General features: G+C 43.8%; 1 protein-coding gene across 4 annotated transcripts in view; it reads right to left on the bottom strand.

Moving 5' to 3' along the window:
* Positions 1-73: 73 nt before the first annotated feature.
* The window catches only part of LOC103387647 (transcription factor COE3), an 80,467-nt gene continuing 67,410 nt past the window's right edge, over positions 74-13,130 (bottom strand). For 2 of the 4 annotated variants that reach the window (XM_017037364.2, XM_008322388.3), the window contains exons 11-16: positions 12,098-12,186; positions 6,390-6,455; positions 5,987-6,158; positions 5,211-5,396; positions 4,549-4,716; positions 74-3,305 (exon numbers count right to left, since the gene is read on the bottom strand). In XM_017037364.2, coding sequence (XP_016892853.1) covers positions 3,274-3,305; positions 4,549-4,716; positions 5,211-5,396; positions 5,987-6,158; positions 6,390-6,455; positions 12,098-12,186 — 713 coding nt within the window. In that variant the 3' untranslated portion in view covers positions 74-3,273. The remainder of the gene's footprint in view (positions 3,306-4,548; positions 4,717-5,210; positions 5,397-5,986; positions 6,159-6,389; positions 6,456-12,097; positions 12,187-13,130) is intronic. The other 2 variants (XM_008322390.3, XM_008322389.3) reach the window with 2 other exon arrangements.

Here is a 13,130-nt window from a genome sequence, read left to right on the forward strand (position 1 = left end):
CGGTGGGCGTGGGGGTGTGTTGGGGGGGGAGGCGCCCACTTGCTATGGTGGGGGGGGGGGGAGTTAAGGGGGAGTCTGTCAGGCTCGGGTTATGGGGCATTATTGACCCGGGATTTATAAATATTTAATGTACACATTAAGATCATGGTGGAGGGTGGCCATTAGAGTTCTCCAATAAAGAGGCTCTCACGATGATTGAGTGTTGTGGCAGAGCTGGGGGGCTGCCGCTCGGGTACAGAGAAACATGCTGAGACAATATACTGTACCTTCACTCTGCCTGCCAGGCTTCGGCGCTCTCTTAATACCGGGAACAACCCAGCAGACTTGTCATCTTTTATTGCACCTTCAACCTCAGGAATTGTCCTTTTTTTTCTCTAGCATCTTTTTTTTTTCTTCCGTCGGTTGTTGTTTTTGTATCAAGAGAGAGAGAGAGAGAGAGAGCGCCCCCTTCCTAGGCCTCGGCCACGGAGCAATTAAAACAAAAAAACAAATCATTTTGTCATTGAGTAAGAGAGCAGTAAGGAAGGCATTACAGCCGAGAACCTGTGTATCGGTGTCTGAAACAGATAATACGACGTCAGGAAGCAGATGTGTGGCCGTTGTTATCAGACTGGGTGGATTATCGAGGGAATGATTGGAAGCACAAGGCGATCGTAGGCCGAAAATGAAATGGCTCTTTCGAGCGTACCCCCGTCCTTTACGCTATCAGCAGCGCGCGGACTCTATCAGCTCTCGGCCGCGGCGAGATCTCCGCCCGCCTGTCTGACATAATAAGCTGTGATATGCTGATTGCCACTCAAGCTGGCGCTGTTTAATTGTGCATTAAAGGGAGAGGTGGCCGTGGACAATGTTGCCTTGATGAGAAATTGACATTTTGTGACCTGCTCAGGATGCCAGATAAGATGCTCAGTTGTTTTTAAGGGGAAGCAGTGTTCTTCCCTCACACACTCCTATCCTTCAGTTTGACCCACTTGATGAGTATAGATTTCACTCAGGCCCCCCTTTCATTGCTCAAACTATAAGAGGTTCAAAACGATACCAGCCCTTATAGACAAAGGATAACCTTGCTCTTTCAATGTATTGATTCTTTATTAACCAGGCGGCTTAATGCAATAAAATGAGGGATTTGAATGAGCCCTGTTTGGGCTGCTTTGAATAAAAAAGCTGGAGATGTTTATGAATGACTGCTGCAGATGAAGGCTGATACAGTGAGAAGAGCAGCGTCAGAGCTAAAGTCACGCTTTGGGGACACTTTTTTTTCGACAGTTATCGCTAAGGTTTTTTTTGTTTTTTGTTTTGGTCTGCCAGCCAAACTGTACTGGAAACAGAAGAAGTTGACAGTTGAGGAGCTAGTGTGTGTGTTTTTTTACTGAAAATTTTAATAAAACATCACTTAATCCATTTCTGTTTCCATTCCAAATGTTGACAGATTTAAATTTTTCTTCTTTCCTGTAAACACATGTAAGCTATGTGGCAGAGTCATAAGTGGTGAGTAAAAATGACTTCTATACATTCTACAAAACAGAAGGGGGGGAAAAAAGTACAACCACAAATGGAGTGTTTTTTTTTTTTTATCTCCAAGGTTGTCCCTCATGCACATTAGTCTCTATTGGATCTTAACAACTATCATATGGGTCACAAACAATTTATTTGACAATACAACCAACAAAGTTTTCTCCAAAATGGTCTGTATAGATAATTTAAAATCAATATAAAAATAAACAATGAAGTTTGACTTCCCCTTTAAAAAAAAAAAAATGGACAGAGAGTCTCGACAGGAGTAACACAAACTTTTTTGAGGATACACGTGAAATATATGCACATTGCATTTCATCAAATACAAAAAGAAAACAAATGAAGGCAACAGTTCTTGGCTGAATCATCTGTGCTGCATCACTATATTAAGGGCATGACGATTAATACATACATAATGAAAAGCAATATACAAAATATCAGAGATAAATACATTATTTATAGTTGATATGTTACAAAAATTTTCCCCTCAGTGAGCGCAAGTGTGTGTTGGAACAGAAATATGACGATGATCTACTATACTTCCTACATTCTCGATGGTTTTAAATTTTGTTTTTGTTTTTTTTTGTTTTCGTTTTTTTTTTTCAAACTTTTTTTTTCACCTTTTTTTTTGTCGTTGATCTAAAAGAACATGAAAAAGACAGATGTATAAATATTTAGCACAAGTTTGGCAATATCACAATAGTCTACAATTTTTTTAACCACATATAAAACACATAAGGGAGTTTGGAGCTAGAAGGGGGGGAGACTGCTCCTCATCAACAAGAAACAGACTTCACAGTAGCCTAGGAATGCATTAATATACAGTGCTAGCAAAAAAGTTGAAAAACATGGCAAAACACACTTGCTTAAAAGGAAGCTCTAGACATGGAAGTACATCATATTCATCAACAGAGCAGTGTTTTGTACACGTCAGTGTGCTTGTTGACTCAAAGTGGGTTGTTGGTTGTTGTTGTTTTTTTTTCGTTTGACTTTTGAAAATATCTAGCTACAATAAATTACAAAATTTAAGTTAAAATGCAGGAATGAAACATGATACATCCTTCCCCGCCCCGGCCCCCGCCCCGCACCTTTTATTCTTATTTGTTTGTTACTTTTATGATCAATTTTTCTACATGATATATATCTCATATATTCTCCAGTTGAAATTCAAACCGTCTTGGCCCCTGTGTATTTTCCGCACACATAAAAATACAAAAAGGTCACATTATAAAGACACACAACTGTTGTGAATCTATTAAAAGAGTTGGAACAGAAACGGAGAGAAGAGAAAAAAAAAAGGAAAAGAAAATTCTGAGGCAAACAAGTTCGTTGGCAAATGTACTGTACATCAGTGTGTTTTACTTTACAACCAGATGGCGAGTCCACAGAGTCCCTTCCAGTATTAAACGTGTGGATGAATGGACATATCCGACGCCGAAGTACAACCCGACACGTATACAAAATAAACCCTTCATCATCCCGTGTCCTCCTCGAGGCGGATTTAATGGAGAGAGAGAAGTAAACAAAAAACAATCCCGCAGAAAAAAAAAATGTTCCTCTGTAAAATCCTTTTATTTCTGCAGGTTGGCGAAAGTCATTTAAAAAAAAAAAATCTTCGTTTAAAAAAAAAAAAAACAGATTAAGTGATTGACTATACATTACACCAGCGTTTGGTGGTGTGCTGTGGTAAGCAGGGGGGGATTCTTCTGAAGTGAAGTAGTGGAGTGTAGACTGGTGCTTGAGATGATGAAAGTGCATTTACATTGGAGGGACAACGAGGCCGGACATGGCTGCAGAGACAAGAGACAAGCACAAAACGGGTATTAACTCATTGGACCAGGGTGGACACACACACAAAAAAGAGACAAATATATATATGAAAAAAAACGCTAAAGTGTTTGCGTGCATTTATGTGGGCGTTGCATATAAATGTTGGTGTAAGTGCGGCCGTCTGACACGAGTGCGGTAATGTACGGCTTAATGTGTGTGTTTACATCTGCGCCTGGGAGTGTTTGCCGTGTCCTGCTGCTGCTGCTGCTGCTGCTGCTGCTGCTGCACATCCTCCTAACAGGGAGAGTTTGAAAACCTCCCTCTTGCTTTGACATTTCAGCCCCCAGCATGCCACTCTTGCTATGTGTGATATTTCTCCTGGTGTTGGGGTAATGGCAAACAGTGGCCCAGACTCCCAGGAGATGCAGCCGTGGTGACGGCAGAGCAACAACACGGTCATTTCCCACAATGCTATACAGTACCGGGCCACTCCTCAGACTCCCCTCAGATTCCTGCTCTCTCTCTCTTTCTCTCTCATCTTTATTCCCCACTCCTCAGCTCTGCGGAGCGCATTAGTCCTGCCTTTTCACGTTCCCTAAGTCGGCCGTCTATGTCATTATCCAAGAGAGATTAGGCGAGATCAAAGGTAGCTTCCTTTATTTTACACAACCATCTGCTTCAGATATCATTAGTAACTGTAGTTCAGCCCGGAGTTTATATATTCAGTATTTTCACACGTTTTAACAATTAGGCGACCAGTGAAGTGCCGGGATGATGTATGGTCGTGTTGCTGCGAGTATATTTGTAGAGTCATGCTTGAAATGCTTTTAAGTTTGCCAGCGCAGATGATGGCGAGGCATTGCTCATTAATTTCTGCACAACGTGTATTAATAAGTATGAACGTGTAGCAAGATGAACTTTAATTTCCCACTTCATTAAGCCCAATGTTATTAATCTTGGGGCACACACTACGGCTAAGCTTGTTTTCGAAGCAATCAGGTCGGTCATGACACGTGCACAAAACCTAATAAACATAATTACTAAAACAATCCCGGAAAGGTCTTATCCCGCGCCGTCGCAGCGGATCGTGTGTACGAAAGGGCGACGAGAATCCGTGTTTGCATGTATGTTTGCACAGACGTGATTCCTGCTGCATGTGTGTGTGTGTGTGTCAGTGTGTGAGTGTGAGTGTGTGTGAGTGTGAAGTGAAAGGTGTAAATTGGCCTGTCAAAATGCATATATTTGTAATGATAAATCCCTCACCAAACCGGACAGAGGCCTGAGCAGCGGTATCTGACCAGTAGTCCGTAGGGAAGGGATGAGGGGGTGAGGGGGGCTCACCTTGCAGTCCGTTGCCGTTGGCGCTGGTGCAGGAGGGGGGTGGGGAGGCCTGGGGTCGGACCACAGGGGCGAAGGCGCTCTTTTGTTTAACTGCAGAGGCGATAGGGGAGGAAAAAAGAGAGGAGGAAAGGTTGGGGGGGGGGAGGGTGAGAGAGGAAGAAACGTGCTGTGAGTTGTGCCGGAGAGGGAGAGGGCAGTTAAGGTAAGTCCGGGGATAGTATTTCTGCCAGGGGGGATACACGATCAGTACTCACAGGCCTCTACCATCAACATCTTGTCTGGTTGAGCAAATACAGGTGCTAGTTGTTGTTGTTGTTGTTGTTGTTGGTTTTTTACACATGAAATACACATAAAAATGAATACTTCTTCTAACACAGGATACATGGGTGTGTGTGTGTGTGTGTTCTTCCGGAGCAGTAAAACCAAACAACCCTCCACCGATGAATAGTAATATATTATCACCATCAATAAAGTTATAACCCTGTCAGTCTTGATTCATAGAAGTGAAAACGAATGTGGGAGCTGGAATTAAATCAGCAGCAGCTTAGTGCTACTACACCCCGTGATGGTGGCAAGTTACTCACTTCCATATGGGGAGTTGGCAGAGGATCCGTTCAGGAACCCGGGGGAGCTCGGCACTCCCAGGTTCATACCGGCGTTGCCGTAGCCATTCATGCTGTTGCTGACGGTGTTGTAGCTCGACTGCTGCGGGGTGCTGCTGGAGATGTAGCCCCGGGGGGACACGCTGCTGGTGTTCCGGCTGTAGCCCACTGGAGAACGGAGAAGGGGGGGGGGGGCAAACGGTTCATTCCAAGTCAACTTCTGTACGACACGCAACAGGAAACCGTGGAGGGAATTGAAATTTCACTGATAATAATCTGAAAATTGTTAAGTTAGAAGTTTGAGAAATTAAGACGACCTAATGATGTAACTTAGTGGTTTTGGTGAACATGTTTGAAGGAAGAATTAAGGAGAGAGCAGCCAGTGGTCAGTGGTTTGTCCAATGAGGACAGACCTCAGCTCCAGGTTCATTAATATCACATTATCGTGGAAATCAGATGGTGCAAAAAAAGGAGAGGAAATAATTTTTTTAACAGGTGGAAATTGCTGGTAGTGGAAACAACAAGTTTAAATTATGGAGGAATTTGTCACATTTCATTTCAAACTGTTCTCATATATTTTTTTGTAATAGTACAAATCATATCTTTCTCATACGTTCATGTTTTTTGTTCTTTAAAACTGACAGATTTATTGTTAAAAAAACACCATAAAATCCCCCCCCTCCAAAAAAAACACTCCAAGTCCTCGAACCCCATTTTGAGACCCACTGAGTTCTGAAGTCATATCCTAAATCACACACCTTGGTCGTTCCCTTGTGACTCGGACACGTTGACTGCTAGCTGGCTGCCGAAAGAGTTCACTCCCATCATGCCATGGGAGGCCGTGTTGGCGAGTGAGGGGATCTGGTTGTGGTTGCGGGGAACGCTGTACAGGGCCTCGGCGATGTCAGCTGCCCTCTTCAGAATGATCTCCTGAGAAGAAACGGAAGTTGTTTTTTTTTTGTTATTTATGGCTTTCTCGTAGCTCTGTTTTCCCCTTTGATGCATGCTTCATGGCTGTATGGTTAACCGGCTACGCATGTGGCCTACATTCCTCTAGCATGAGTGATGAGAGCGCCCTTTGGTGATGCTATCAGTAAATATCCAATGGTTTCTGGGGTAGCAGAGGTGTGCACCTGCAGGAGCAGCTGCGTGGCTACGCACCTGATTGTTGTGGGGCATCCCGTACAGGGCTTCCACTAGATCAGCCGCCCTCTTCAGCAACACCTCCTGGTGGGTGAGGGAGACAGAAAAGAGAGCGTAAACACGAGGGCCAAACTACGTCGAAGTCGTGACCCTGGTTGTTATTACAGTTACAAACAATTTCAAGCCAACACTGGGCCTTCAGGCGGCGCTGGAGGGGCACGAGCACCTGGTGGGACCTGATGATGATGATGATGATGATGATGATGATGCTGGAGCTGAAGATGCTCATGTACAAATATCAGGGCATGAAACACAGGCGTGGATTGATGCACATCGTGACCTCTGAATGAACCCCTGCAGGTCCATGTCATCAACTGACTTGAAGTTGAAAATAATAATAGTCGCTCAGCACTATTTTTCATAACTTTTAATCGTTAGCAATTCATTTAAATTTTCAGACTTTAAATATATTAAAAATTAAATAAAAAAATTTGTGGGGAAATTCACAGCGTGACTCTGCAGCCCACACAGGCTGCCACAGGAGGTGCCATTGGGCATGTGCTACCACAGGGGCTCAAACCAAGGACCTTCTGCGTGTAAAGCAGGCGTGCTAACTGCTACATTAACATTAAAGAACAAAATAATAATAATTCATCTTCATTAATCCAGTGGTTGTGTTTCTACTGAGGTTTTCCTCTCGTCTCTTCTTATTGTGCTGCTGTCTGTCGACATGTGTTGTCGTCTCCGGTGCTCGGGCCCTAATTACACAGCAGGGTCACAGAGATATTAAGAAATGTTCACACATCTGGCTGCCTTAATAAAAGCTACCCTGATTTAAGTGGAGGTGGCGGCGGCGGTGCTGCCTTTCCACAGCGCCACCACTTTGCTCCTTCCAACCATGCAGAGCAGTGAATAATGTTCCCTATCTTAATTAAACTGGCATAGTCCTTAAAAAAAAAAAACACCCAACACCTCAGCCCTGATTCTAGGCTCCACGTCTGCTCTGGAGTTCAGCACCGAGTCTCATCTCTTCAGAACAATAAAGTGAATTAGCTGTGGGTTAATCTAGTTCTGTTGTAATGACATTAAGGAATTTTTCAATTAACCTCTTTGACTGGATGTTGCGAAGGACTTCACAAATGACTTCCCATCCAGCAAGTGCTGGGTGCCCGTGCCTCGGGGACACGGATGCTCAGGATGTGGTCTTATCCATGTCTGCATGCTTGCCCCTGTTTGACAATGCGGATTAGCCATGTTGCTTTGGCTCTTAACACTGAAAATGAGTTGGCCCCAGATCCCGTCCCCCCCCCAATCCGTTTCAGGCTTTCAGTTAGGTGGAGTGTTGCCTGTTGGTGCGTCTTTATCTCCTCTTTGAATTCGCCGTTTACAATTAAATCCCTCTCAAGCAGCCAGAATGCTCTCTTTGTTTATTTTTTTTTATAATACGGAGGGCGATACGCTCTCTGAAAACCCTCTCCTCCTTTGGAGAATGTATTTAATCTGACAAAGGCGAGTCGCAGACGTGGCCGTGTGGTGGTGGTGTTGTTGTTGAAAAACGCCTGTGAGTTGTCACCTGCTGTAGAGTGGAGATTTGTTGACTGTGCTGTTAGAACCCTGGTTAAAAGCAATGCAAATCTGCCAGCAGAAACATCTCAGATGGTGCTTGTTTTCTCCCTGCTTTTCCCTATGTTTTCCTTTGCAGGCCTCGGTAATTTGTCTGAAGTGTTCCATCACTTGGCAGTAGCAGTGCGGGATTAAGACGACAGCTGCGGCAAATGAATGTAAACACAGCCTTCGCGCCTTCAAATAGCGGCCTCCAAGACTTGGCCTGCGTTCCCAAAGACGACGTTGTATGTAGTGTGTACGGAGCGTGTGTTCGGGCCCTTTCATCCTAAGTAGCATATCCAGCGCGTTCCTTGATTTATCAAGATGAATCGCTGTAGGAGCCACTTCCAGCGGACGCCGTGCCCTCTTATAGAAACATATCGCTTAATCCACCCCGCCTTACTGGACGGGTGGCTTTTAGAATGGGCATTTACCTCTGAAATTGGTGTGTATGCTCAATGTTGCATGCATCTAGTTTGCATACAAATAAAGAATTATGGTTGTCGTGAGGCAGGTAGACTAAATGAGAGGACCAGCTGTCTTGATGTGTTCTCATCAGGCAGAACAGATTTCTCCCTCTCTCGCTGAGTGAGATAAAGTGGTTTTCTTTCTTTTTTTTGTCTGGAGTTAATAATTACCAATAATCTATTCTATCATATTTCAAGATCTCCTACATGGCTCTCAATTTTAAATAACAATTAAAGCAATTAAGACTGCCACATTCACGATGCCATGTTTCATTCTCTTTAAAACGTCCTCGCCCTCCTTGTCCATATGGCACTTTGCAGCAGTGACATAAGGACAGCTTGGAAAAAAAAGAAAAAAAAAAAACACGGAGGAGAGAAAACGATATTGCCTCTCATCCTTAATCTGTCGTTTACCGCATGGTGTCTTAACTAACCGCGCTGACTGGCAAAGCTATGCTTAAGTGGCAACCTAGTCATATCTGAGGGTGATGAGAAGTGCGGCAGCCAATCAAGGGGAGAAGTTTGTTTTCCTTTTTCTGACGAAACGCCTTCATGCATATCAGCTCACGCTGTGAATACGATTAACACGGAATAGCGTTCCGGGGGCATTTCCATGTAAATCTCAACGCTACTCCAGCATAAGTGTAATTGGCTTTCTTGTCATGGAGACATATCAGAACACACCATGTTAAATTGAAACAATTAAAGGCCTCATATGATTTCTGTTGTTGGGTGACAAACGCGTGACAGATTTCTGCTATTGTTTGCCCGGCGTGGCATAAAGGCCTCGTGTTTAACGGCAGTTTAAACGGAGCCGTTGGGATGACAGATCGCCTAAGATTTGGACGCCGCTCCACGTTGCTCCCGACAAACGCCGGAGAAAAGGAAGTGAAACCGTAACGAATTATGCGTTTTGACCAAAAAAAAAAAAAAAAAATCAAACAATAACCCAATAAAGGCCTGAGTGTGATTCTTCAAGCCCCAGATTAACATGGATGTTGTATTTATGTTATCACGGTTAATAAAAGAGGACCTAGGTTATGTAGCTCGGAGTGCTAATGCCATTTTAAAACTGTAAGGCAATTACTCTGTTAGCTCTAGCCCGAGGTAATGAATGCATTTAGAAGCATAGGGCCATTAGATGAAGGTACTTCAAAGAGCACAGGAAGAGAGATTCATTTAAATACATGGGTAATTGCTTGACATGAACACATTTGTAATATTTTTCTCCTTGTGGATTACACAAAGAATTGGGGGAGAGAGAGAGAGAAAAAAAAAGGCCTCACGCTCATTTTGGAGGCAAAGAAAGGAAAGCAAAGCAATCAGCTTAATAATAAAACAATATTGAGTTTCCACATTTAATTTCATAATGAATCTAATTTGTTACAGAAGAGAGAAATTGAGTGTGATATAATGTGATATCCAGTCTATTTGTCCATTACTGCCAGAGGGCACAAAATGGTATTATAAATTGTCTTTTTTATATTATGAATAGAAAATTGTTTTATAACAAGATCTTAAAAAGGAGGGTGAATTCCAAAGTCTCTCTTCACTTAACGCAATGCCCGCAAACCAATCTCCCTTCTCATCACTTGACTGCTCACACTTATTACTTTCATATTCACCCTGGACTTTGCATTGAATTTTTATATCTCCACTCCTCCCACAGGGTCAGACTGTCATCTGCGATGTTGTCTTAGAATTACGAGGTAAACTTCAATCAGAGGCAGCTTTTCCCCCCTTTCTTTTTTTTTTTTTTTTTTTCTCAGTGTAGCAACAATATTAGCGTGCATCCCTTGCTATCCATGAGCACTCCCATATTGGCTTTCTGTCTCCTTACAATTACCACGTGTCTTACTGGTCCCAGGGAGAAGGCTGGTGAAAATCAATAGTGCAGTAATATTATCAACTGAAGGGTGAAGTCATGGGAAGGGGTTGGAGGGGAGAGAGAGAGAGAGAGAGAGGGGTTTGAGGGAGAGTGGAGGGGGGGCTCTGGGCAGAGGCGGTGAGTGGGCCTGGTGTCGATTTGCCTTTCCGCTAATGCACACCGAGCGTCCTCCAGCTTTATCTTCTTTTTATAGAGTCTGCCTACCTCACCTGCACCCTATAATGGCTGCTCTCTATATGCCGTTTCACTGCTCATTCCAAATGTACATGCCAGCCCCGGCCATGCCGCGGGCTGTTTTATTGGGAATGTGCTTTTGACCCCCAGAGCTGACCCTCAGATGGCAGGCTTAACAATGACGAATCACTCCACGGGATCATTTACATGCCCCCTGAACCCCATATTTGGGTCCATTAGAGAGCAAATCAAATATTTATGTTGTTTATTGGAGGTGCAGGGTTTCATCTCACTCTGTGATTGTTTCATGCAAAGGCTGGGAGACCGTGCTATATTAAGTATATGCACACCCAGGAAACTAATCTCGGGTTCAGTGTCAAAAATCTGTCCTGCAGCGGAGCAGTGTTTGGTAACCAAAGAAAGAAATTAGGTTTGCGAAAAAGCTGTGTTTAACATCGCGGTTCCCTTTGTTGAAAAGGTGAAAAGAATTTTTTTTTCTTTTTTTCTTTTTTTTTCACAAAGATACAGTGACTTTATAACATAGAAGCATTGCACCTAGATTGACCAGTTATGCCCACGGAGATAGAGAGAGCCGTGTGGATATTAAAGGTGAGTGTACTCAGTTGAAATTAGAGCAACATTTCATGTCTGTGTGTTGTTTCCTGTCTCCACGGGGATGGAGTCTAATTGAAACACTTCATATACTGAACTCAGGGACTCACTGTAATGTTCCACTCCTCCATGTTGCCTTGGTCAAACATCTACAGCTACCACACGGGCTGTTCTTTATTAAATTGTCCATTGGACCTTAATGATATCGCTGTGTTGCATGCTGGGACTTAATAGATCGGGCCTTTAAAGGTGCAACAGTATTATTAAAACTCTGAGGTGGCCGTCACTTTACTACCTTGCCGTGGGGTTGGCGGACGTACTAATCAGTCATATTATTACACCTCACACATCTGGAATGTCACTCATCCAAATGGCTGCTGGCAGGGTAGCAATTAGTGAAAACACTGATAGATTTTTATCAATAGGAAATGAAAAGAGGGGGCGAGTCGGAGTAGATGAATGTAATTAAAGATTCAAAGAGAGCGGAGAGCGGTTGTTAAAGACCTGGACTTTTGGGGTTTTTTATGGCGGCCCATTTGTTTGCCACATCAGTGCGTTTTCAAACTCATGTGGCTTTCGGCCGGTTCGCCCAGGTTCAAAAGAAAACAATAAGAAAGGCGAAGCGTAATAACGTGCGGCCTGTGTCTATTAGCTGTAGTAAGACGAGGGGGTTTACAGCACAGGGTTCTGTAAACAAAAGATTAAACCAAATAGAGCTGCAGAAAATGAAAGAAAAACATGAGTGGGGTAATGAGGGTGCAGACGTGGTTTCTGACCAGATTAGCATCTCCACAGACTACTGGAGAGGAAAACGCCTGATTGAGCTGTTCTACCACACAGAGAGTTTACGCCTCCCTCCCTCTGCACACGCCGCCGATACTACCACCACAACAGTAGCTGCGTTGTTTTTGTAAAGCAGATTTGGTTTTATTTGCTGCGTTCAGACTCTGGTCTCATTCAGATCTTTGGTGCAGACTGACCTTCGGTAACCGCTCAGGATCTCCGGGGTGTCTGGGGATAACCTTCTGCAGCCTCTGGAAACCATAGTCGATGGTTGGCTCGTTCAGGGCTGAAAGACAAAAAAAGAAAAAGAATGAGAACGATGTTAGAGTTCATTTTATCGGAGAAAGAAAAAAAAAAAGCTCAATGAGAAATCAGTCAGAGTTTAGAGTACAGAAGTCATTTCAGAATGCCTAATTTCAAAGAAACCTCAGGGGCCAGACAATGTTTTATGAAACATCAGCAGCTCCAGGGGGCCAAGTGTTGGGAAATGACACGGCCTCCTCTGACATCGGTGTCATCGAGTGTTATTCCATTAAAAGCCATGATGGCCTACATCAGCGTGAGAGTCGATCACGGGACCCTCCCCCTTTTTATCTGCTCCAGAATATTGACTACAGCAAACGACATCGCGGGGGTCTTTTAATCTAACAGAGCTTTAATAATCTGTGAAAGGCCTGTCCACACATTGATCTAATGTGGACTGCTGTCATTTCACCCTTCTGCACCAACCGTACTGCAACACTGGGCCTGTGAAATACGGCAACTGATCCCGTGCAGCCATTAATCTCCCCTACCCCTCAAATAGTAATCTGGGGCATGAGGCATATTGGGCGATGAATCAGAGGCACAAAGTAAATGAATCATAACCCAGACTTGGGTGAGAGCAGGGCGTTTTATGTCTGACAGTCCTAATGGGTAATTGAAGGCTTCCTTACAGCTCCGCCTCATTCTAAACAATCATGTGTACACTCATGGGCAGGACGAGGCGAGGGAGGGAGCCACTCCGGGGCAGACGAGCGAAGGAGGGGAGGCGAGGAGGAGAGCAGTGTAAAGGGGGAAGGAACGACTTAATAGAGAACATCACTTCTCGATGTAGATATCATTTTCAGGAGAGTAACTCCAGTGAGCAAGACGCTTCATAAATCAATGGCTTTCTATGGAGACTAATAAGAGCTGCCTGCCTCTATTCATTGTTCAGCCCGTAATTTGGCCCATCACTCATTACTCAGC

This window comes from Cynoglossus semilaevis, chromosome 12 (genome assembly GCF_000523025.1).
Source record: "Cynoglossus semilaevis isolate Cse_v1.0 chromosome 12, Cse_v1.0, whole genome shotgun sequence".
In the NCBI taxonomy this organism is placed as follows: Eukaryota; Metazoa; Chordata; class Actinopteri; order Pleuronectiformes; family Cynoglossidae; genus Cynoglossus; species Cynoglossus semilaevis.